Here is a 25623-nt window from a genome sequence, read left to right as displayed (position 1 = left end):
TCTTTTGCTTCTACGAGGGTACAACGGGGGCTGGAATTATAACAATAAATAATAATGATAATATAAAGAACACTTCAGGATGTCTATTATTAGATTACAATTAATAAAATAATTTAAATTTTAAGTCGCAGTCCTAATATTTTTTAGGTCGAAAATATTGAAAATTTTAAATAACCAAACGATTCACAAACCTGTTGAACTTTCATATAGAGCCTGTGCCATTGATTCCCGTTAAAGACGTTTACGTAATTTCAACAAATGTTCCAAAATTCTCAAATGCTTACGTAAAGCAGCCATATAAGATTGACCCTATGTAGCGCTTTTTCCTAGTCGCTTAAATCCTAATGTCGCTTCATAAATTTAAAACTTTTTACAATAATCCTCCAGGGTGGAACAGTTCAGAGGACCACTGACCAACTGTGCCCCTATTCGCCGTCAACACGAATCACGTCATTGCCCTAAAATAACCTAGCTGTCGAAATCTGTAAGAGAACTACATTTCCCAGAAATCTTTGTGCATCTTGCCATTGGCGGTGGCACAGGTGACCACACGCTCCGAGTTGTGACAACCTCTCGACAAAAAACGAAAACAAATTCCCCTCTGAGCGTCCATTGGTGCCACACGCTGCTGAAGTCTGTGGAAACAGATACGAGGAAACTTTAAATTATTACTTTTAATTTTTTGTCTCTTTTCCCCCTTCCTCACTGTCAGACACAATCCTATCAGAGCGCAGAGACACAAGTGGACGAGCACTTTTCGTGAAAGCGACTCGGCTTGTTCGTGTCTGACCTTCACAGCGGGTAAGCGATATTTCTCTAACGACACTCAAATGTTGCTTCCGTTCAAACACCCAACAGCCCTGGAGGTACAAACACACAGAACGTTTGCTGCCTAATTCTTACTTTAAACGTTTACTTTTCTATTGTTATGTATTGTCTCAGTGGTTGTGCTGTAGTTATTTCCTCTTGTATAGCATTTAAATATTTTCAAATCGTGTTTTTCAGCCATATTGAACTTTAAAAACAAGGATAGCATCCCATTTCGCCACTTAGCATAATTTGATATTTGGTGTCTCTAACTTTAAAAACTCTAACTGTTATCATTTGTTTCATACTATTAATAACGAGCAACATAGAACGTATCCCAGAGAAACTAAAACAAAATAATTTACTTTATATACACAACCACTCCACCACCCACTATGTCCTCAAGCGTCTTGATAAACAGTTGAAAAACACACACACATTTATATTATTTTACAGAACACCTCTTAGTAACTGAATTAAATAAAAAAAAAAACACAGCTGTTGAGTTCTTCAACAGGGACATGGATATTACATAGGACCATTGAGTTTGACCATAATGCACCACTGGGTTCAGAGCTGCCATTTATAATCACTTGGCCTGTATCAGTAACAACACCCCAGCCTCGGGGGTATGCTGCTATGTATAAGTTGTGACTACAAATTGCACAGGTCGTAATGCTGTGATATTTATTCAAGTGCGTTCCTTGAGAGCACACTGATGCCTAACTTAATACCCTTTTTGGCCCTGTCCCTGTGCAGTGTGTATTTGTCTGCACGCACGTCTTAAACAGCACTAGGACATGAACTTCTAGTACAGTGGTCCTCAAACATTTTATACTCTGTACCACCTGCAAAAACATTGAGCTCTCAGAGTACCACCATGTTTAAATGTTGTAATAATTGTGCATGGTATGTCTCAGATTTATTAAGTTGAAAATGTAAATGTGAAAATATGAATTTTCCCCGCATACCGCTAGAGAGCGCTCAGCATAGTTTGAGAACCATTGTTCTAGTACATTCGGGACAAAATAATTGCACTCCAACACAAATCATCAGCTGTCAGTTACATAAATGAACAAATTAATCATCTTTATGTGTTTAAATGAAAGGAAAAGGATTCGATTTCTTTTCTAAACCTTTTTCTAATTTTGGGTGTGTCTGTGCATGTGTGCGTGCATTGCAAGCCTGAAGGTTCTAATTTTAAATTTAGAAAATCAGCTTTGCCATTTTAAACAGCTTCATCTCTCCCAAGTCTGCGTCTCAGCTATAATCCTCAAGTGTTGTGCTAGTCCAAAAGACTGAGTGATGTTATTGATAAGCTTTGGTCAGTGTCTCTGAACAAAAAACATCTTGGGTAAAAAAAAAAAAGTTTGACAGCTTGTTACGTCATGTGAAGATAACTGTGTTTTTATGTGACCTTTTGACTTGTCAGGCTTCTCAGATCTCTATACTCTACAGTAGGGCAGATTGGTTTTTTTTATGAGATAATTGTTCTGAAACTTTATTGTATGGGTTTTTTGGGATGTGAATTGTTAAGAATCTATCGAAATATGAATAGAGTTGTTCAATATCTGTTTCCATGTGTTAGGTGTAGAATTGAAATAGTTTACTGTTTTGGTGTGTTCTGCCCATCTGTGATGCAGGCAGCTGATGGGAAGTATGTCTTGGCTTGTTATTGATGAGGAAGTTGTGCAGGGAAGTCCCTGCCGAATATAGTTATATTGGGTTGTTTTTCTTGATTATTATGTATTTGAGGCTTTTCAAATACATTAATATAGAACTGAGGGTCTTGCTGCTCTGGTATATTACCACAGGAACAAAGTTCTGGCTGACCATTGAGTCTCCATTAACTTCAGGATCACCTACTGTCATAGCCACAAACCCTGTTTGCTGATTACTGTTAAGCACTTTTGCTTCTGCACTGCACCAGTGTGAAGTGACCACAATAAAGGCCAAAGGTCAGAGCAGAGCGGTCACAATAGTCCTGATAATTTATAATTCTGACACTTTTCTTTAAAGCCTTTAAGTTCAATGATGCTTTTGCTTTCATTTTGAAGAAAGGAATTTCCCAAACAGTGGCCAAGTTGCGACACTTGTGTTTTGAAACACTTTTGGGACAAGCCACAGCCATAGGTTTCAAGAAGAAACACACAGATAACCCCTGTATAACCCCTGTAACAGGAATCAACATGAAAATCAGATCCATTTCTAAACAATCGTCAAAATATGTTACTTTCTTTTTTATATCTACATTATACCTTGGCTGATCCTGATTCTGTGATCCTCTTTGTGATGTGCATATCCTTGTCTGTCAGTGACAGATATGGAACGCAGGCAGAACTGTTCAGCATGTGCACCGTAGCATCTCTTTTGTCCATGCTTTTGTCATTTGTGCAGAATGATACCTGGCATATTTCTGCTAATCAGTGGGGGAAAAATCTCAACACAAACAATGTGTCTCTCAAGCTATTAAGCATCTGCTTCAATTGTGACATACTGTATAGGCAAATTCCTCATGGCATGCCTAATTGTTTTTTTTTTTCTTTTTTACCTTTGGCATGCATACTTTAATTCAACCACAATAAGTTATGTGTGCTACCCAAATGATGTATTTGCCCATAGACCAGAATGTCATTGTATTTAATCAATTTTATTTAATATCAAACATGTGATGACACTTTTCACAAATTGAAATTCTTGTCTTACCAGGAATTTTTTTGAGGAAGTAGTAGCAAAGTGTCTTATGACACCGAAGTTCATGTGTATGTGCTGAATAAATTTCATTATTACAGACGATGTGAGTGAATGTGTTTAGGGCCTATACAAACCAGCTTCACATACAGTAATAACAGTGGAAAAATTGTGAAACATCACATAGTCAAATTACAGGTATTTAGTCATCCACCACTGAATAAAAGATATGCCCACACTGTAAATCTGCTATGTAGTTGCAGTTTTGGATTTTTATCTTAAACACAACTGCTATGCTACTGAAACTTAAGAAACTGTTTTATTTCAAACGATTTCTGGTAATTTTACATTTGCCTTATGCTGTATATGTTGGTGAAGCACAGATGTGTGGTGACGGAGTACAATAGGTTCCAAAGGCCAGAGGTCAGTAAACAAACTGAGCTCTGAGGTCACAGTCAGTTTGGTCAGAGTTCAGCAGCTAACATTCAGAGTTGCCCTGATGCTTGACAGAGTCACTGCACTTGCTGTCCTCATGGCACAGCTGCAATCTTTATAGTTGTCCAACAAAGGAAAGCAGAGTTGAGTTTTACAGCAGAGGGCTACCAGTCATAGCTGAGATTGTAAGGTCTAAAGAAGTGCTTTATGATTAGAGTTGAGGAGAAAGGCTTCAACAAAGTTTGCAAAGCAACACTCAACACTTTCACTGAACTATCGTCAAGAAAGGCAGTAATGACTAAAAATCCCCAAACTCTATGAAATAAAATAGAGTACAGAGTATTCATAGTTTTTTTGGCGTTTTTCTCTATTAAAAAAAATACTATCCTTAGCCAACAAATTAGTTAAACAGATGTTTTCCTCAGAAACGCCCCCCCCCCGTTTTACATTATATTCATCATTTAAAAGTAAACAAATAAAATGTGACTAACGTTTGACTAATGTAATAGTAGATCATTTGCAGAATATTTGACACATTTTTTAGGCTGGGTTTATGCTCTGTATTTTAAATATTGAAGCGACATTGTAGCTCAGCATTGTAGCTCAGATGTGTTCTGTGGACTGTGTACATGGAACAGTGTTGATGGGTTACATCTTCAGCCTCATTGACCTAATGTACGCTTGGAAATGTTGGCAATAGGGTCACGTTGGTGCACACACACACACACACACACACTCTCTCTCCCTAATGTGGATCACTGGAAAAGTCACAGTGAATTTACTCTGGCATGAAAAAGCATCAGGTGTCTGTAAACACAATTTCAACCCTGTGGCATATGGAAGGATCTCTTTCGACCTCCACAGTTTTTCTGCCTTTCGTGACTGACGGGAAAATGTGTATGAGGAAGTGTTTCAGTGGTAAACCCGTTGTGCCTCAAAATAAAGCAAAAATAAAACACAACAGAGTGAGAAGCAAAATAAAAACACATGGAAACACATAACAAAAACATGGTTGGGTTTTTATCCACATTCACCCGAATCGCAGCACGACGATGTGTTTGTTCTGTGACAAATTGACTCATGATCTGTCAGAGGTGTGTGTAGGTGGGAAACAAGAAGACATGTGCTGAGTGTGTGACTTCACTTCTTTATTTTGCCTCCTTCATGTGGTTTCATATCCTCTTTAACTGACGAAATAGTAGTAGGTCTATGTCTCTGCTGCATCTATGAACCACACACACACACACACACGACAGCTGCTTTCTGTTTGTTAGGACATTGTGCTTTGAAAGTACAAACGGCAGGGGTTTATCACAGCAACTTTAGCTCACTCAGATCCCCATGAATAATGCCACAGTTAGACTTTGACAGATACTCGAGGTCCGTCATCACGGGGATTCTTTTAAGACATTTCGACCTTGTGTCCTCAAACTTCCCCCCTGATTTTTTGTTTTGGATGATTCGCCACAATCTCAGGGTAAAAAGCATTGCTCTTAGCCTCTAACTCTAGCAGGTGGAGGAAAATGTTGCACAGTTTGGTTTTGACAGTTTCTTATCTTAATGAGATATTTTGCAATTTTTTTTTGCAAACACAACCTCTTTACCTTATGAAGATGATCTTTCAGTATTTCTGTGATGCTACAGTTTCATTTTCCCACACTCACGACTCACACACGAATGCCCAAACATCCTCACCCTTTTGTTTGTGTTTTCTCTTTTCCTCCGTACACAGAAACCAGCCACTTTCCCTTTGCCTAATTATTACTTTGTTCTCCCAGTAGCCAAAAGGCTGAGATTAAAAGCTGAAGGCAGAGTGTCAGAGGATAAAGGGTTTCTTCCAGTGTTGAGTCTGGGTGTGTTGATGGTTGTACATTACTGTTGTGTTTTCAGTAAGCCCTGTATCAGCCTATCCATCACCGTAAGGCCTTCATTCCATCACTGCAGTAACTTTCACCTATGCAAAAAATGTTGTACAGCTAGTTGTCTAACTGATGTCCTGCGCTATCTGAGCAATTTCTGTTTTTACAACTGTGTTTTTTCTTTTTTTTTTTTGTAATTCATCTAACTTGTGTTTTTGACATCGAGAAACAAAAGAAATGACAACAAGTTGCATATTTTATATGGTTTATATTACAGGAGTCAGACAGTAAGTTATGTGGCACTAATATAAACGAAGGATATTTAAAAGTTATGCTCCATTTCACAATTTTCGGTTGTGAAATGGAGCATAATACAACACAACAGAGGATTTAATCAGGTATTGTGGTTTCTTAAATGATGAGGAATACATACAAAATTCTATGTTCGGAAACTTACAAAGTGACTGTGTTTCAGTGGAATTAAATTTGCTCTTAAATCTCACTCAAGATCAGATCACTGAGTTCAATGTTTACAAAAACAAGGAGACTTTAAAATTATCTCTCTCCCCATAATTTTGCTCATATGATCTTGGATTACATTATGAGACAGAAGATGTATCATTGTAGCTAAAAAAATGCATGCACTTTGTGTACAAAAGATTGTAAAACTAAGTATCACAACACCATCTTTTTTTACTCCACAGCATATTTTCCAAACACAATTAAATCTTTTCCTCAGAACTACAAACTGCACATATTCCTGAATCTATACATTTAAGTTTAAATTATGCAATGGAAAGCAAACAGTGAATGCTGGCAGCTGTATTGACTAACAGAGAACACTGAGAGGTAGCCTTAGGACCGACTTGACCTGGACAACAACTGAGTTGTTTGACACTTTCAATAGAGTTACGATGATGGTCTATTTATGTCGTATTTGTTTGCAGCCTTTTTGCAACCATGGTGATGGATAGAGGTAATGGCAGGAGTCTTGCAAGCTGGACAAGTAGAAAAGTTTCAAGTGCGACATAAGTGCATATATGTATACGTGTGTATATGTGAAAATGTGTGCACGTGCTGGTCTTGATGGGTGTGTTTAGATACTGGCATTGTCAAAAAAGAACAAGTCTGTCTTGGTCAATGATTTCCCCTCCTACACATATGTCTTACGACTGGACAAGAACGCAGCTCTCCTGACCAATAAGCTGGTGTTGTGGAGGGGCCCTGCCCATGTACCAAAATAACCCAGTAAATACACTGCAGGCACTATGAGAACTGGAGCTGGCCCACTGGCAAATGCTTTGTGTACAAACAAGGGCTGCTTGTAGGTCTAGAACTGCTGATCCTTGCTGGCCACTGTTCGCCTCTCTAGTGATAGGCACAACTTACCGGCGGGGCATAGATATTGTGGTCTGTATTTGTGAGTAAAATTGGAGTAGTTGGGTGGTAAATTAAAGACGTTTCAGTTTAGTAGCACATCATCATCCAGTTTCCCCATAACTAACTAAGAATTTATTAAAAGTCATTTGCGACAGTGTAAAGGATGGGTGTTGCAGTAGGTATGGTTCTGGTGGGTTTTTGTGTGAACAAGAGACTGTATATAATATCTGGACAAGGCCGTCTATGATCAGGTGCCATTAGTGTCAATTCTTTTGTCTAGTTATTCAATGACTGGGAGTTGCATGACTAGAGATTTCTTTCAAGCCAAATCTAATCGAGTCGGCAGTAACTTAGTAACAAAGTACTGTAACTCCTAGGAAAAGCAAACATTTGTGAAAGAAAACAACACAGGGAGGAGCGTACAGGTCAAGTCATGCACCAAGTTGATTACTTGACCTTTTTTAACCTATTTTGGCTCTTCAGTGTATCTTCACTTGAATACAGTTTCTGATTAGAGTAAAATGTTTTAAAACTTTTAAAACTTTACAGTAAAGTCTGCTGACAATAGGACACCTATCTCCTCAGATCTGTGTCTGCATTAATGTGGACATTCTTTTAAAAAAGCAAATGTGCTGATTCACTCCCTACTAGTTGGGAAAAACAAATGCACTTTGTGGTAGAAAATTAGCAATTGCTTTCAGGGATTTCGGTGTGTCCTCTGCATATACATATATAGGATAGCTTTGTGCAAACGCTGTGTCGTCTTTGGAAGGAGGCTGCATTGAAGTTAGAGAGTTTACACTGGAGCAGCACAGTGCTCTTTTTGTTGCGACACTGCAACTCACAGACCAACTAAGGGAAGAGTAAGATGAATAGGAAGCAGAGCTTGTCATTTCAAAGAGAGAGAGAAAGATAGAGAGAGAGAGAGAGAGAGAGAGAGAGAGAGAGGAAGGTGACTAACAGCGAGTGTCACCCAGCCTACTGTAACTCAGCTGGTACAGGGAGGAGTGGCTGCACGACCACTGAACCGGCATATGTATGCAGCGGTTGGTCCAGTTCAGCCAGCAGTCGTTTGCCTGTCTCAGTCAGAAAGTCAACACGTGGAGGATCAAACATCTCTTGGATAAACTATGTTTTCTTTGGAATAGGGGAGTAGTTGCTGGTAAGAATAAACTCATCCTGTTTTTATATGCTTACGTGATTCTCAACGCCATGCTGCTGACACTAGGCTGTTGAAACTACTTATTCACAAATAAATGTGAATTTAAGAATAACATTAACTCACTAAATATCTTGTCAGAAACTAATCTAATTATTTACTATTTCTAAACTAAACCTTAAAAACTCCTGATGTAACAGCATAGTTTGTCACTGTGGGTTCTGTGGAGCCAAGTGGCGGCACAGAGATGGCACTTGTTTGGCAGACTGATGGAGAAACAATGGAAATTAAAAAAAAAACAAAAAACAATTGTTTGTTTCTCTGCAAGAAGGAACCAACACAAGTTACAGAAAACAATGTCATTGTTTCACATAAGACATTTGATAGACAGGCTAGGTTTGAGTTTGTCGTTTTAAAACTATTGTATAATTATTTATTTATTATTTATTTAAAATTTCTCGGAAAAAAAAAAGATTGGGGGTGTATGCCTGTAGCATGCTTCAGTCCTGGAGACTGTGGTAGGACAAACGGCTTTTGTTATTTCCCTGGGTTGTCTGTGGAGGAAGTTGCTTCACAAGTAGGAGTTGTGAAAATTGATGAAAGGAAATGGGAACTGATGAATTGCAGTCATTGTGGCTGATGCTGGTAATTTTGTGTTTTTATGCCTGTGATTTATTTTAAATCACTTTGAGTCACTTATTGAGACACGACTGGATGTGTGTCTGCGCTGATGATGTCTCATTATCTTCTTAAATAGGATGACTATTTTTCTTGAAGCTCCGACCAGGGCCGAGTTGACACATTCATTCTGACCAAGGGCCTCTCTATGTCAGCTATTTTTAGACTAGTATTTAGAAGGTGTCAGGCTTTGTGATTCCACCACAGTTTTGGTGAATCATTCAGACGACCTTCAGGAATATTTGGAGAAAGGCTGTGTTATTGCAAAATATGGCCAAAGACATTGTAATATACTTCAGCTGATGCCCATTTATTTTTAATCTGTTCTTTGTATTATTATTAACAAATCAGAAAAAGTAAAAAAAAAAGTATATATAAATGTATACATACAGAACTACCATCATAACCTTTCTAAACATTTTCCTGAGCATTAGAAGGAGAACTGAGATAAAGAATTAAATCAGAGAAAGCTTTGATGCTTGACAATAAAAAATATGGTTATTGTCTGTCAACAAATCACCAGATATAATACCATGGTCTTTTCATTGCTTCTCTCATGGCATTGTGTTCTTTCTGAGCTGAGATGTGTGTTGTACCTGCTGCTTCCCTCTCATTAACACACTGCTGCTGCTGTGTTCTTTTTTTACGTTTAAATTGACACATTCATCTTCTTGTTTACACTTTTTAATCAATGTTTTTTTTTCTTTGTTTCTTTTCATTCCTACTCTACTGTCCATACCTCCATCTTTGCTGCTCCATGCCAATTGCCATCACTTACTTCAGCATCCCGACATGTAGTGGGCAGTTTCTAAGCTGAGACCTGAGTCATCTTTCTGCATTTTTTTTCCCTCATAATCAGGTAATTTTGCATGTTTTACAATGGTGCATGTGATTGCTCTCCATCATCTGCCTTCCAAGTGGAAAATCAAAATTTGATAATCCAAAAAATGACCTCCCGTGACCTGAACCATGTTGTACCCATAAACCTATGTCTACTGTTACTAACACCCTAAAATCTGATGCTAATCTGACGATTAGCACAAATGTGAGGTGGTAACAGAAAGGGGTTTATATGTAACGCAGCAACTGACCCAATAAAATACCAGTCCTGAGTGTGTGAACATGATATGAGTTACTGTCTGTCTCTGTCTCAGTGCCAATGCAGAGAGAGTGACCGCTTACCCTGACCAAATAGGAAGAGGATAGGACCCCATACTTGCAAAGCCAGTCCTGACACCTAATCTCACTCACCTTACTTGTTGCATGTTAAAGAATATTGGCACTGGTGCGCCGTTCGCTCTGAAAGAGCTACACAAAAGCTTGCAGATGCTGTCGACCAATAAGGCACATGCAAATGTACCGTTTTTGTGCACTGGTCTGTTTGAGCACACCAGCAACACACACATACCAGACGCACACAGCATGGCTCAGGGGAACGAGGTGCTCCTGAAAAGGGGAACAGAGACCTCTGGGAGTTTTTTTTAGACGTAAGTGTAGGCAAACAGACATCTTAATGCTGAAAGGGTGCAAATGTTTCTGTGTGCAGTGATGAAAAGGCTGATGAAGTTCACAGCGCACTGTCATCTTTTTGATTTCAACTGATATACTGAAATTGTCTTAAAGTACTAATAAGGTAACTGGGCCGTACATGATTCCAAAGGACATTGGCAGAGTTAATGATTTGGTATGCGTGCTAAGGGTTGAGTCTGTACTTCATGTCTGAATACATATTCTTTCCTGTATATTTTTTACTTTCTTTAAATCACTTGAGCACTGCATGATAAACATCACAAGCACAGTTTAGACTAGAACTCCCTCCCGAGCATTCGTTACATTTGTCAAAAACCTATTGTTAAGAGAAAAAAAATCATACAATTAAATCACACAAGGATCACAATATTTCACAAGAACCCAAGAATTAACATTTAATCTGGAAAGAATATTCATTTACAAACTTGCCTACAGAACCTAGGCTAAATATGTTAACAGAATGGGCTAACAAGTTAGATAGATAGATAGCACTTAATTAATCCCTGGGGAGTTCCCTTTGAGAAATTTGGGAAAGGTCAGTATTGATTGTAGTCATCATGAGTGTTCATTTTTGGTAAATACATTTAACACTGTAATGGAAGTGTAGGCTTTGTGGTATTTAAAAACAATGTTATGTAAATTCCTTTCTACTGTTTCTGCTTTTTATTGCTGTGCTGTATTTACGGCTATCGGGATGACTATACAGTAGCTGTGTTGAATCATATGTCATTTGACCTATTCATGGTAACAGTTCTTACAGACCACCAACTCTATAGTTTGTAATCAATCTCAGTTTTCTCTTGTCAGTTTGGGTAATTCCCATGGACTCATACCAACAAACCAACAACATGTCTCCAAGCATAGTATGCACAATGTGTATATTTTGTGTATCGGTGTAGACTGCTCATATTTACATTAAAAGTTCATTTTACACAGCCCTCAAACTTGAGTCCTGTTGGCATGTACATTTGTGACTAATCGGAGGCACAATCCAGAGTTGACCCCTGGCCTGAGCTTCCTCCACTCTGCAGCCTCCTACGGGCTGTCATTATTTGAAGTGAAGGGCCTGTGACATCACAGCGATTAGCACACAATGGTCACTGTGTTTTCCTACTGCGTCACAGAAGACTGCTTACCCCGCTGTATGCTAGGAAGATCCATGTGGGTGACCATCCTGCCTGTTAGCAATGTGTCACCATATAGTATCAGGAAGTGATATCTTCCATGTGTGTAAATTTGTGCATAAGCGCATCCGTATTATATGGCACGGTTTAGTCACAGCTTGAGGCTATGTGATGCATACCTAACATGTCCATGAAATGTTACATAAGGGTTGGAGCCTATAGCTGATTTTCCAAACTGAACTTATTGTTTTAGTATAAATAAAACCCAAAATAATATACATATAATATTTAAAATACTTATGCTTTGAATGGCTTTTCTTCCATGAAATATTGTAAACACCATCAAGATGCAGTCTTTTCTCAGTAGCTGTGGTACCTTTTTAGGATATGTTGTATAAATTACCTAAATGAAGCCACTTACAAAAAAGTATTGGTATAAAACTGCTGTACTCTCCCAATGAATCTCCAGTTAACCTTGTTTGAGAGAGTGTGCGTTGGTGGTATTTATGAGTTACTTTTTTTATTTATATTTAACAGAAAAGAAAAGTAAAAATGGTCAGTAAAAATGGACTATAGTTTGCTATTAACCCGCTTAATAACCATTGACACTAGTGGTTCTGTTTGGTGGAGACCTAGCAACCAATGTTTTTTAAGATGGGTTTTCAATGCATTTGTCCTGAACTTGCAAGAAATGCTTTTAATGCTACAAAATAATGCAGTTGTTTATACTATTCTTGTTGTGATGGAGGTTGAAGGGTAAAATGAGGTTGTTAGAGTTTATGCAGCTTTGGTGCTTTGCCTCAAGGGAAGTTTGTACAGAGTGCAGGTTTATCTTAAGACTGTTGAAACAGACTAATCAGCTTTTCAAGCTCTTGTCCCAAATTTGCCTTTTTGGCTGACTACTAATATGATCACTCATGTAAGGATTTATTAGTACAATGTACATCCAGACAAAGCCCTAAATGCATTAACAATTATTTTGGCAGCTGCTACTAGAGATCTGACAGTACTAAGATAGAGGAAATACTGTGTCGCACACTCAATATTTTTATATGTTGATTTAAAAAAAAAAAAAAAAAGAAAGTCAATTGAGGCCACTTCTGTAGACTTGGCTTCTCCTCGAGTCCAATTCCTGGGACATGTTTGTGTTGGATTCTGTGTGTTTTTATGTGCATCGTTGCTTGGGTGTGTGTTTTTCATGTGGGCCAACCAATGGCCACAAAGCCGGCAGTGTGTGCCCCCTCGGGTGCTGAAATGTACACTTTGTACAACAGGCGGCTTCAGTCCTCCTCAATAGGAGCTGCCCTTCTTATTGTACTTCACACACAATGAGCTTTTCTCTGTCTCGCTGTCTTTCTCTCTCTGTCTTTCTCTCTTTATGACCATAAACAGACAGTAATACTGACGCGACACTGCACAAATCAGATTCTGACTGATCTGTCTCTGCAACTGCCCTCCTATGTTTCATCTCAGGAAAAATATTAGACATTAAGATAAAGTAGAATATGGACAACTGTTAGTCAAGTTCTGAATTTTACCATATGGTAAATTTATTCAAATTTAATCATGCAACAATTAGTCATTGCAAAAGGGGAACTTGCTCCTGGTATTACCCACAGTAACTATGTGTTTGTGTATGTTTGTGTTTATACAACTATACTGGTGTTTCTCGTGGCATTTTTGCTCACATGATTTACCTAAGAACAGCAAGACCACATGTCTCTCACATGACTTCTTATACTTGTGGGAAGCCATCTTCAGTATACTTTTGGTTAGGGAAACAGAATTACGGCAAGTGATTTTACCGGTAGTTGTACTTTATCCCTGTGACCTGCTGTGAACTCTCTACTGGAGTACAGTATATCTGAAAACTGCAAAGCATTGCACATTAAAGAGGTCAATGTTTTATTGGCTGTCATTTCTCCGAGAGGTGATTTTATTTTATTTTTTTTAAATGCACTAACTCCATGAATATAAGTCCAGTACAGTAATAGGAGTGAAGTCAATATACTGCACTGAAAATATATGTTGAAGTGTAACGTGTATATCACTCTGATTAATCCAGCATTTTCTTCACCCTTTACTTATGTTTGTAGTTTCATCTATCTCTCGGGCTGGACTGCGGTGCATTGACGTCAGCTCGCCCTCCCCTGCCCCCTCGTCCCCAAGCAATGGCCTCACGCATTGGGATGCGGATGCAGGTAAAAGATATAGGACAATAAAAGTACATACCAACTTTTATAGCTAATAATAAACATCACAATTCGTAATTTGAGAGGAAGGCATTCTGGTCAGATGGTGTGGGATTTATTTGAAGTGTGTACCCATGTGGTGCCCGATTTTTTTTTTTCCACTGGCTGACTGTGTGTGTGTGTGTGTCTATTTGTGCGTTTTCAGCTGATGCGAGACCGTCAGCAGCAAGAGGAGCAGCGCGAGCGGGAGCAGCAGCAGCAACTCCAGCAACTCCAGCATCAGCATGCATCTCTGCAGCCTTACATGCAGCACTGCATGGCGGGCCCGCCAGCCCCCACCCCTGCTATTAGCACCCCACAGCATTACCAGAGCATGCAGGTTCCAGTGGAGGTTTTTAAGGTGGGAAAAAGATTTCTCCTCCTACAATGTGATTTGATGCAATTTAACAGTTTGTGAGAGATTCATTTGTAATTCACACTCAAATAAGAAGGAAAACTTTCAGTGAACAAAGTGTCACTTAAATGGAATAGCATTATTCCTATGTTGCCTCACAAATTTACAAATTGTATGTGGATTAGATAAGTCTCTGAAGTAAAAAACATCCAAACTGCCGACATTGTTGACCTACGTGTATATACTGAACTGTAGTAGGACAACACACAAATCTGTCTGACCATTGAACAGCTGCTTTTAGTAAAAAGCTCTTACAAGTTGCCGCTTTGGCTTGTGTTTTGAAATACGAGTATGAGTATTTCAATTAAATATTTGGCCCAGTACTGATACTGGCGTCGGTTTTGGTGCATCCCTAATGTAAGGGTAGCACTACCTCACACAGAAAACTCAGGGGCAGAGGAAATGGAATGGAACTGTAAACAGAGGTGAAAGCCTAATGAATAAGAAAAGGTTGACACAAGTTTGTGATTGTACAGACACTGGTAAGGCAGATTGTCTGGGTCGGAGTGGGGCAGATAAGTGACATTCTGACTGACTCCAAAGGTCCCTCTGTTTGTCTTTATCTTTTTTTGACGTGTATTTGCCTTTAGGTTCAATACTTAAAAATATGCATTTGTGTGTTAATATTCTGGCATTTTGAAACTGTAAATCTGCAGATAGGATTGACTGAAAACTACTTGACATTTTGACAGTTTACCCCGTTCCCGTGCACTGTATGTGTGTGGGTGTCTTTGTGGAATGCAGTTCATGGAGTCTTTGTGTTTCAGCCCAACCAGTATCTTTGCCCTTATGTTGTTGATAAGTGATCTGTGTGTCTGTCAGTCTGTCATTTATCCTGGTGCTGCATTTCTTTAGTCAACACTAATATTAATGTTGCCGGGCCGCAAAGGTCAAACAGTTATGGTCGGATTTCATCTCCTTCTCCTCTTAAATCTGCTGTTTATTTATATTCGATTCACGATGACTCATCCCAGTTGTTGATTGAAAAAGTAGGAACTGTTGAATTAATCAAAATTGTTTATTTTTCCATTAAGTGATTTTGTCTGCATAACTTTTTCTATGAATTTCAATTATTTGATTTAGGGACCAACCCATAGCTAGTTATAATTAACTAGCTATTGAAATGGTAATAGTTTAAATACAAGTCAAGACTCTCATTGTCAGGTCATTGGTTAATGTCACTAATGATTTTTGTCATTAGTAACAAGAGACCCTGTGTTCTTAGGAAGAATTGTTGAAGTTTGGATTGAGAACAAAATAATGTTGTTAAAAACTGAAATACAATTTGTCTTATTTTACATATGGCTCACTGCAAACAATCCCACTTCTACAACCATTAGTGCACATTCAGTCTTTTACCTTTGGCTCAATCTCGAACTACAGCCATGCACACAATCTATTCATGTTCATTTATATATGAAGTCTATGGATTTAGCTCAAAAATCTTTACCAGATTTTAATTCCTGTCTCCCTACAGGTACAAACCCACCTTGAGAATCCTACAGACTACCACCTTCGCCAGTCGCAGAGGCAACAGGTTAAGGAATACCTGTCCACGACCTATGCCACCAAACAGGTATTTGTCTGGATGTTATTTATTCACTTAAAACATATACAGTATACATTATATTTTTTCTTTTCTCTATTTAGTTTAATATTTGCTTCAACATGATTATTTATTTCTCCCTTCTTCTGTTATAGGCGGTCCTTGCGGTAGCAGGGATGTTTCCAACAACATCTCCCACAAAAATGAATGGTTCGACCTCTGCCCCCCCAACCCTCCAGTCCCCACACATGCGAACTGAGCAGCTCATGTCTGGCAACAGTGCACCCAACAGCCCCATGGCCATGCTCAACCTCAGCTCGAGCCATGAGGTATTCTTCTGCGTTTCTGCACAGATTGTAGCTTAAACATCACATGCTTGCAGTGTATTCTAGGTATCCAGCTTTACAAGATGCAAATTGTACAAAAATCTCTAAATTATGACATAATTACTCTGCTATATAAAGTTACGAGGATCGAAAATTACCCTGGAGTGACATCTCTTGTTTTATAGAGGCCTCATAATGATGTATTTGGTTTTAAGTGTCTGCAAGTGTGCAGCAGTCTTTGCACTGTAAGTGTGTAGGGCAAAAAGTGTTGACTAACTAGCAATAACTTTACTCTGGCTATCACCGGGATTTAAATGCTTCATTACAACCTTGCTACAGCAATTACAGCTTAAAAAGTGACAGGGCCAAACACTCTTTGGACCTGTCAGACTTTGACCAACTCTCCATGTGCATGGTACTCATCTTTTTCTGTGTCACAAAAATAGTGTCAGTGTTAATATGATCGAATAAATGAGAGAATGTAGAGACGGTGGTGTGTGAGTGTGATTGAGATACCATTTCTTTTTTTGCATTTTTTAAAAAGTGTATTATTATTGTTGGTAAAGTTTTAAAACCCACATTAATTAGGGTTTGTCGGTTTTGTCTGTTTTTTTTTTTTTTGTTTTTAGATGGATGACGTCATTGATGACATCATTAGCTTGCGGTCCAGTTATGATGATCCGGCAAACGTTGACCTTGTGCAGATGCCCAACACTGTGAGTAAAACAGAAAGACAAAACGCATTATTACTTCATTACTTTTATTTTCAAAAGTAATCCTTGATGACCCAAGGTAGAATTGTTTTTGTATTTGTTTTTTAAAAAAACAATACAATCTCAACATTTAAACATCCTCAAACTACTGATGGAATTAACTTTGGTATTTTCCAGGGCATTTTTTTACATGTTGTATAATTAATTGGAATTTGATTGTGTTGTTCAAGTTTGTCCTTTTAAAACAACATTAGTCCCAATGTTAAAAAGTGGAAAAAAATGTATGCAATGAGAAATGGAATTCATTCAGAAAAACTCAAACTTTTATTTATTAGTTAAATGGACAAACAACAAAAATGTGTTTTAATGACTAGTTTAATTGTAATTAATAGCTTGTAATAGTGAAAGGAGCATCAACCAAAGGCCCGCTCTCTGTGTGATTTTCTTTGGGAAGTCCTTGTTGCTCATCAAAATTAAAATTGTATCATGCGAGAGAGGAAAAAAAACCCCAAACAATTAAGAGTGTTCTAATCAAACCTTAATACCTATGAAAACGTAGTCCAACAAAGCACCTTCCCACCTGAGAGACATGTCTTCGTACATTGTTTCTTGTTCTTTGTCTTTCTGTTTTCCTTCCCATGTCTTTTCCATCTGTCTTTGCTCCTAATCTGTTGCTGGTATTAGGGATGGTTATGGTTTTTGTACAAACAGAAATCCAAAAGTGTATCATTACTTTAAGCTCTACCTTTGAAGCGGAACAAGCAACATTTTAAATCCCGACTGTATGGACCGGTGTGTATGAGGGGACAAACTTAGTGAAATTAACAATTAAACTGCCAGTGGTTAGCGTTCAACTTGTTTTCAAGACATTTAGACAGGGAGGGTGGTGGAAAAGAAGAGGGGGAGGCCAAGAAGGGAGGAGGCAAAAGGGGGATGTGTGCAATTTGTGCTACGGGGAAAACAGGCTGAAAGTCCAGTAAGGGGAAAGTTCACTCTTGTTTGGTGGGAAGCAGGAGTAGAAGAGAGAAAGATTAGGTGCTGCCGAGGTTATTCTCAGAGGGCGAGGGAGACGGTGGCAGAGAGAGAGAGAGAGAGAGAGAGAGAGAGAGTGTGTGAGTGAGCTCAGAGTGGTTCCTGTGAGAGAAGAAAGTATCCTCTCTGAGAAGGAAGGAACAGTGAGAAGATGAAGGAGATGAGTAAGACGTATGCCATTGTGGAAGTTATTGAAGGAGAACAGATCCAGCTGGTAAGACAGTGATGTGTTATTTTTAAGCAATGTTAAATTTCCACTTACACATAGTTAACACTAGTGGCTATTGTGAGTTTTTTTTTTTGGTTGAGCTAAAGCAGGCTGGAGCTGATGGAGGAGCAGCTCTAACTCCCAGCCTCGGGTCCCTGATTATAGGATGAGCCAGTGTGTGTGTGTGTGTGTGCATGTGTGTGTGTTTAGGCCACAGTTGCGTTTGAACATATTTTTGCTTACACAATATTGCAGGCCTTATCAAGTTAAAGAAGCGTGTGTGTGTGTGTGTGTGAACTTCGTGTGTGTGTGTGTATCAAAGTGAACCAGACAGGAGAAGCCTGTGTTATGTAGATTTATCTTTTGTCCTCTGTGATTGATAAGTAAAATCTGTGTGTGTGTGTGTTGGAGGGGGGTGGGGGGATCTTCGTCCATGCCTGCGTGTGTGCAGTGCACATGTGTATCATCACACTGATTGATTAGTTCAGGTCATTGATCAGTATGCGTGGAGTCAAGACAAAAGCTTGACGAAGATCAACCACAGCCCGTAGTCTCTTTCAAACCCTGTAACTGATGAGAATGTCTGAGGTCAGTATGTAGTTGTACAAGCTTTGGAAAGTGCATTTGGAGCTGTATTTCTAGCTCAGTGACAAGTAGGTAAAACTTACCTGCTAATCCTGAGGCGGATTAGAGTGGCAAACTGCATGGAATTCTTGGAATCTTAAAGTTCAGTAAGAACTGGAAACACCACTTAATACCAGGCACAAGTGAGTAGTTTGGTTCTTACATGTGTGTGTGTGTGTGTGTGTGTGTGTGTGTGTGTGTGTGTTGATGGGTACAGATGGGTAGACTGGGTTGTACTGATTCCCAGGCTGCTTTAATCAGGCTAGATGGTATGTTGTGTTGATTGTCAGGCTGCTCAGATGAGACTTGGGAAGTCTGCGACTGTGTGGACTTTCTAGTTAACCAAAAAATTACAGTTAAGACGACTTAACGGCTTATATATATATGTATATGTATATGTATATATATTTATATTCTCGTGTCACCTGAAGATGGTTTGTTTGTGTATGAATATGTTGAGTTTTACACCACACACAGTAGTCAGCAGATAAGACAGATGCACCTTATCTTATCTTACCCCCGGGGGCATAAATCTTCATCTCACTCTATAAACTAGACAATTAAAAGGAAATTAGGTTGTTTTAGGAGCACGGACTAAACAAAATCACAGTCGTTACACAACGTCTAAAGTGCAACGTTCTAGTGGCCTCCTCAGAAGCAGTGAGTTCAGGAGCTGCAGGGAGCAAAGAATCAAACCATAAAGAGTGATAGGACAGATAAGATGATGGTCAATCATTGCTGTGTATTTGGCAGGTCACTCTAAGGTGTCATATCACTTACATTACCTCCTGCTATCTGCAATTTTACAACACACTTCACGCCAATGCCACCACTGTAAAGTTACTCATATAAGTGTCTGAAGCTGTAAAAAAAAAAAAAAAAGAAAATTTGAGAGAGTTTGGATTAAACACAGAACTGTTCTTGTTTTAGGAAGTTTATGATTGTTTAAAATCTCCTATAAGTGAGATGTTCAAATGTATAACAGAGGAATGTCATTCATTTGGAATTCAGACAATGTCGCCAAGTAATCTGCTCACAGATCACCATACTGTCATATGACCTCACGCTTTAATGTGGTTTAATATGAGGTCAAATTTTCATGAAGGCGTAAAGAATTCTTTTTCACACTCGTTGCACTTTCTTTATCTCACATTTACAAACTGCAATTTATATTTGTCATCCATTCTGAGAACATTTCCTAAATAATTAAACCTATTGTGCAAATGTGTTTGTGTGTGTGTGTCAGCTCCCTCTGTCCAGCAGTCATCTGGATGTGTACACAGGTCCAGGGATGAAGGGACCAGCGATTGCTACAACCAGTAACTCCTGTCCTGCCAACTTGAACATCAAACGGGAACTGTCAGGTGGGAAAATCTGGGAGAAGTTTCTGCACACGATCCTGACGGTTGTGGGCAGATTACGACAGACGGCTGTTTGCTCTTTGAGACTCTTTTATTAACCATTTTTTGTTTTTGCAAAGACACAGAAGCCCGAGCTCTGGCCAAGGAAAGACAGAAGAAAGACAACCACAATTTGAGTAAGTATTTTTTTTCTTTTTTCAAACAATGCATGTTGCACATTATGCACATGTCAATTTGTCTTTTGCTAAAAAACAGTTCCACATCTTCCTTCTTTTATTTAGCTGACTTAGTAAAATGAGAGGTAGATGTTTAACTTGATCATTTCTGCTGTTCCAGCACTAAGGTTTAATTGCCTGTGACTGTGTGTTTGTGTGATCAGTGAGCTGTACTTGTACCAGTGCCGGGTCACTGTATCCATAGACCGTATATAAGGAATGACCCTGTAATAAATTTTAAACTGGATATTCAGGGTGCTGCCTGTTTCTTTTCTTTTTCTTTTTATCTTGAACAGTTGAAAGAAGAAGGAGATTCAATATCAATGATCGCATCAAAGAACTGGGCACCATGATCCCCAAACCCAACGACCTGTGAGTTGCTCTACTAAACTGTTGATTCATATTGGGAGATACTTAATATATAAATTTCATATGCGTTACTTACATGGAAATTGCCTTGTTTTCTTTTAAGTGATGCACGCTGGAACAAGGGCTCTATACTGCGTGCGTCCGTGGACTACATCAGGAGCATGCAGAAGGATGCACAGCGGACCAGAGAGGTGGAGAACAATTTCAAAAGAATGGAGATGGCCAACAAACAGCTGTTGTTACGCATCCAGGTAACACACAAACACACACACACATACAGGACCCATCAGGGTTTCCCCTTAGGAAACAACCGGCCTTTGTGTCAGTGACCCCCATTTAAAACTGTTGAGATTTAATGGGAAACGTTTCAGTGTAGGACAACGGCGCTCTTTCAATTGTCTTCCTTTCTGTTCTGGTCTTAATGTGTCGTATCCCTCCAATCACAGAAGCAGCTCAGAGAAATGGCATGCACTGAAGTTTGATGTGTTGATATGATGTTGTTTGATCTGTATGAAGTGTCAATCATGCACTGAAGTTTGATGTGTTGATATTAGATCTGTATGAAGTGTCAATATTTCTCATTCACTGTGTCGAGTGTTTGTAATCAGAAATGGCTTTTAATATAGTTAACGATGAAAAACAAAAACACTGGGGTTGATGTGAATCATCCTCTGTTTTAAAAGTCTCTTTCTCGCTGTCTCTCTCTGTCTCTCTCTGTCTCTCTCTGTCTATCTTGCATACGGAAAGTCACTATCTGTAAGGTAAACCTCAACAACATGACATAGAAAATAGCAAAACAGACTGAAAAGCAACTTAAATAATTATAATTCAACATTAAGAGAACAAATCCATTTGTGGTTTTAAAAAAGAAATCCATTGCTGCCCCCGCCCCGCATGTTTCACTCCACTTTTTTTTTGCTATTCCCTCTATAAATAAAATTACAAAAAAAAACTCCAAACAGCTGACATGATGAAAATTGCACTGTTAGTGAGGTGCACTGATCTGCCACTGTCTGCAGGAGTTGGAGATGCAGGCTCATCTGCACGGCCTGCCCAACACCTCCCCCTCTGGCCTGAACCTGGCTGACCTGATGGCTTCTTATATAAAACAAGAAATCAGCCCAGAGGAAAAGCTTTCTCATCCCCAAATACAAGTCCACCACCCACCACAGCAGCTACCCCAGAACCAGTCTCAGCCCCTAACCCACCAGCACCTCTTTATGCCACAAAACCACCTCCAACCTCAGAGCCATGCACAGCCTCAGCCCAGGCATCTACCACCCCTCCCCCAGCACCTCCATCAACAGCCACCTATCCAGTTGCCTACTGTGGGCAGCTCCCAGCCCTTTGACTATGCCCAGTCAATGGACTTATGCGATGGTATACCTGGCTTTTCAGACGACCTGTCAGGCCTGGCTGAACTGGGGGGAATGGATGGCCAAGAGAGAAGGTCTGACTTGGGGTTCCTCATGATGGAAGAGCCTTTGTCTCCGATGGCTGGTGACCCACTCCTGTCGGCAATGTCACCTGAAGCCTCGGTTGACTCCAGCCGCAGATCCAGCTTCAGCATAGATGATGGGGACATACTGTAGACACGTGCGCGCGCACACACACATCCTCACCCCACACCCCCCAATGCCCCCCACACCTCACACAAAAGCACATGCAGAGATTTCAGGGTGTTTGCAAAGATCCAGGACAGAAATCAAATCTAATTTACAACCTGCACAAACTCACACCTTGGCACAGACCAATACACACTGGACACTCAATGGTGCGATTTAAAAAAAAAAAACAAAAACAAAAAAAAAAACAAGCAAAATCCTTATGTTTTAAAATACTTAATTATGTTATAACCACATGCACTTGTTTACCCAAGTGTGTGTGAAATAACACAAGTGGTTAAAAAAAATTCTTGCCCACATACCGAGCATTTACAAGGGGAAAGGGGGAAGGGGGGCGACACTGCCTGGTCAGGAAGTATACATGAAACTTGGCCTTGTTACGGTGAAGGTGGCTCTGAATCATAATTGGATGTGGGATAAAACGCAGCAGTTAATTAGATTGAAGTTATCAGATACAAGGACAACCAAGTGCATTGTCTCACTTGATAGAGGACAAGTTATTTTCCCCTTTACACCAACCTCTTTTAGTAACCATAAATGATTGAGTGAACGATAGTGAATAAAATGGAAATAGCTTCATGGCCCTGCATGCATAATTTATCTTAGGGCCATTCAGTGCAGTCACATTGTTCTGTGTTTTTCCACAGCTCACTTCTGCCCTGAGCACCAGCCGTGGTGTCAGACAAATATCATTTATTACACCCCTCAGTTTGTACGCTTTTAATTATTCATTGTGTGCTATGACAGTTTTTTTTTTTTTACTACAACACACTGGGAAATGTCTGTCATCAAAGGAAGTAGAACGAAAGAAAACGATACTTTTTAAAATCCAGTCCCATAAAAAAAAAATCTGCGAGGTTAAGAAACTCAGGTACTGTTTCAGAATGCACAAGCACTATTGTTTTAATGTCGCGTCACTGTGCCTTGTGATTTTGTGAAGCTGCTGCTCTCTCTCTCTCTCTCTCTCATTCAATTTTTAATATTTAGAGGTGATAACACAGGGTGAAGACCGACTATCATGATTTTTTTTTTTAAATGCACACAGAAGATTTCATTTACATCCACGCCAGCTAGGATTTATTAACGCGGGAGTTGCGCTGTTCCGTCACTGAAGGACTGAAACATCAGATGTGGTTGTTTCTGTCAGCTGACAGCTGCAGCCGTTGTAGTCATCGCTGGGAAAATAGCAGAATTGTCACAAATTGGCCTTTGTTCACATGCTTTTATTCACAAATTGATGTGCTTTTAACACGCACTCTCCCACCTCTGACGTTCACATATGCGTTATATAACACACGCACACACACCACATGCACTCGCACACCATGCTCAGCTGTCTCAGATTGGTGTATTAACAAACCTCCCATTCTTCAGTGCCTCAGTTGATTAAGTGGAGTCGAGTTGTAAGTTGTAGAAGTAGACGACAGACTGGCTTTGAAACAGAAGTCACAAAGATTCTGTTTGTCTGACGTACAGGGCCGTTGTAGTTACAGCCATAGACCATCAATAAATGATGGACGTACCCGTGTTGTGATAATACACCAGCTGAATGCAACTCTTGTCTACAGATAAGGACAAAATTATGAGCTGACCCTAAAAAAAGAACTGGACGGGTCAAATAATTAAATTTTGTAACGAGATAATGTTTTGTCCAGGGCTGTGAATACAAAACAAAGTTTTTACACCTCACTTGTATCAGATCATGAGCAAACATTTGGAGAATCAGAGGTTAATGGTCTGAATCGTCCGTTGTCGCTGGTTTCTTCAGTGTAAAAATATTTTAATTTTGTATATTTCTTTAATTTAGTGAACGCCCGGTGTGATTGGCAAGTAGCTTGAGAAAAAGTCTGCGATTCTTCCCTTTTTAAAAACAAAACAACTTTGAAACAGGAACGTGTTCTTAGGCCGCCTTCATTCTTTCACTGTGGTCTACGACAGCTGTCCCTGAATCATTCTCACATAAAGTAGACGAGGATCTCGGCTTTTTAGGTCTTAGAGTAGCTTATGATGAGTACTGATGAAGAGTAGGAAAAGAAATCTAAAGGTGATTCTTCTTCTGATTAAAGAAGTGTTTGTTTTATTGTAGTTTGTTGTTTTGTTTTATTCTCGAAAAGCACTGGAAAACATGTTGGTTTGACTTTGTATATAAAAGAGTTATGAAATAAGATTTATTCAGATATTTTATGCCACTTAAAGCCACTTAAATGTATTTGATATTTTGTTTCAGTTTCATTACAGGCATATTCCAAAGTTTTTTTGTGTGTTTTTGTTTTTCCCCGTTATAGCCATTTTGTCTGAGACTTAGTAAAGACACGGTCAGACCAACAGTGTTTGTTTGTGTAAGACGTTTGGAGCCATTTTTTTAACCAGATTTTCTGTGACTTTAAAATTATTTATGGTTTTTACAAGACTGGCATTTGATTTTCGCTGTCTATTTAAACGTTTTTATCAAGGCTACGGGAAAATTCTTCACCGACTCCTGTTTGCTTGTGTTTTGAATGTACAGTGGTTTTGTTGAGACAGAAAAAGCAGTTGAACAGTTGGCCTCGCTCTCTGTTCAACAAGTAAATAAGGTACTTGATGAAAAGTCTGAGTTATACATTTGTACTCACTTTACTTTTGTTTCTGTACATCTGCCAAATTTGTGCCTTTTCCATATTACCCCCCAGTCCCAACTGTTTTATTGCCAAAGCACTCCCATTTTGGACCTTCCCCCAGTAGAGGGAGATCTACAGAAGAAACTGCACAGGGAAAAAAGCAGTTCTGATTTAACTGAATATATAAAATGTTAAACCAGAAAACGGTCACTGTGTTTTTTTATTTATTTAACCGGCATATCAATGTGACTTTTAAAATTTTACAATAAATAATCAAGTCAGTGTTTTCTTCTTTTTTTTTCCAATTTATTTTAAATGACATCATTTGGTGATATTTGGTGACTAACATCCAAACACGCAACAACAACTCTCCTACTGTTTAGATACATAATTCCCCTACAAGAAACAAAATATTCATACATTAACAAAAAATAAATACATTTAAATACAGGTACAAAAACTCCAACCATTGTGGTATGCATACAAATAAGGTTTTCTTTAAAGATTTTCAACCCTGTCTTTTGTCCTCCCACATTCCTAAAGCATACGTGATTAGGTTAACTCTTGGTGAGTGTGAGTGTGAGTGGTATTTTGTGTCCACGTGGTCCAGACTGTACCTCCGTCTAATAACTGCTGGGACTGAAGGGATTAAAAGGGAAAAGATGAATAAACAAATTAACCTTTTATCAGTCGGCCTC

At 39.1% G+C, this 25623-nt stretch overlaps 1 protein-coding gene across 5 annotated transcripts; it reads left to right on the top strand.

The window, feature by feature from the left end:
* The first annotated feature begins 345 nt into the window (after nt 1–345).
* tfeb (transcription factor EB) lies at nt 346–25207 on the top strand. 5 transcript variants are annotated; one of them, XM_008320189.3, is made up of 12 exons: nt 346–801; nt 9793–9868; nt 13760–13864; nt 14061–14255; nt 15787–15885; nt 16011–16184; nt 16811–16897; nt 20005–20122; nt 20239–20295; nt 20631–20706; nt 20807–20954; nt 21723–25207. In XM_008320189.3, the coding sequence occupies exons 3-12, from the start codon at nt 13835–13837 to the stop codon at nt 22293–22295; spliced, it is 1557 nt and encodes a 518-aa protein (XP_008318411.1). In that variant the 5' UTR covers nt 346–801; nt 9793–9868; nt 13760–13834; the 3' UTR covers nt 22296–25207. The 5 variants fall into 5 exon arrangements, with proteins under 5 accessions (XP_008318411.1, XP_008318410.1, XP_024915654.1 ...); XM_017036843.2 differs by lacking the exon at nt 346–801 and adding an exon at nt 4444–8334; XM_008320188.3 differs by lacking the exon at nt 9793–9868 and having other exon boundaries at nt 359–801.
* Nucleotides 25208–25623: the final 416 nt, after the last annotated feature.

Source organism: Cynoglossus semilaevis, chromosome 11 (assembly GCF_000523025.1).
Source record: "Cynoglossus semilaevis isolate Cse_v1.0 chromosome 11, Cse_v1.0, whole genome shotgun sequence".
Lineage (NCBI taxonomy): Eukaryota > Metazoa > Chordata > Actinopteri > Pleuronectiformes > Cynoglossidae > Cynoglossus > Cynoglossus semilaevis.
The sequence above is the reverse complement of the archived record's forward strand: the minus strand, read 5'-3'. Positions and strand labels throughout refer to the sequence as shown.

Bases quoted from the DNA above. Each gene is read 5' to 3' on its own strand.
- tfeb (XM_008320189.3), top strand. From the start codon at position 13,835: ATGGCCTCACGCATTGGGATGCGGATGCAG. The intron at 15,886-16,010 runs GTATTTGTCTGG...CTTCTGTTATAG, and splicing joins CGACCTATGCCACCAAACAG to GCGGTCCTTGCGGTAGCAGG. The intron at 20,123-20,238 runs GTGGGAAAATCT...GTTTTTGCAAAG, and splicing joins CATCAAACGGGAACTGTCAG to ACACAGAAGCCCGAGCTCTG.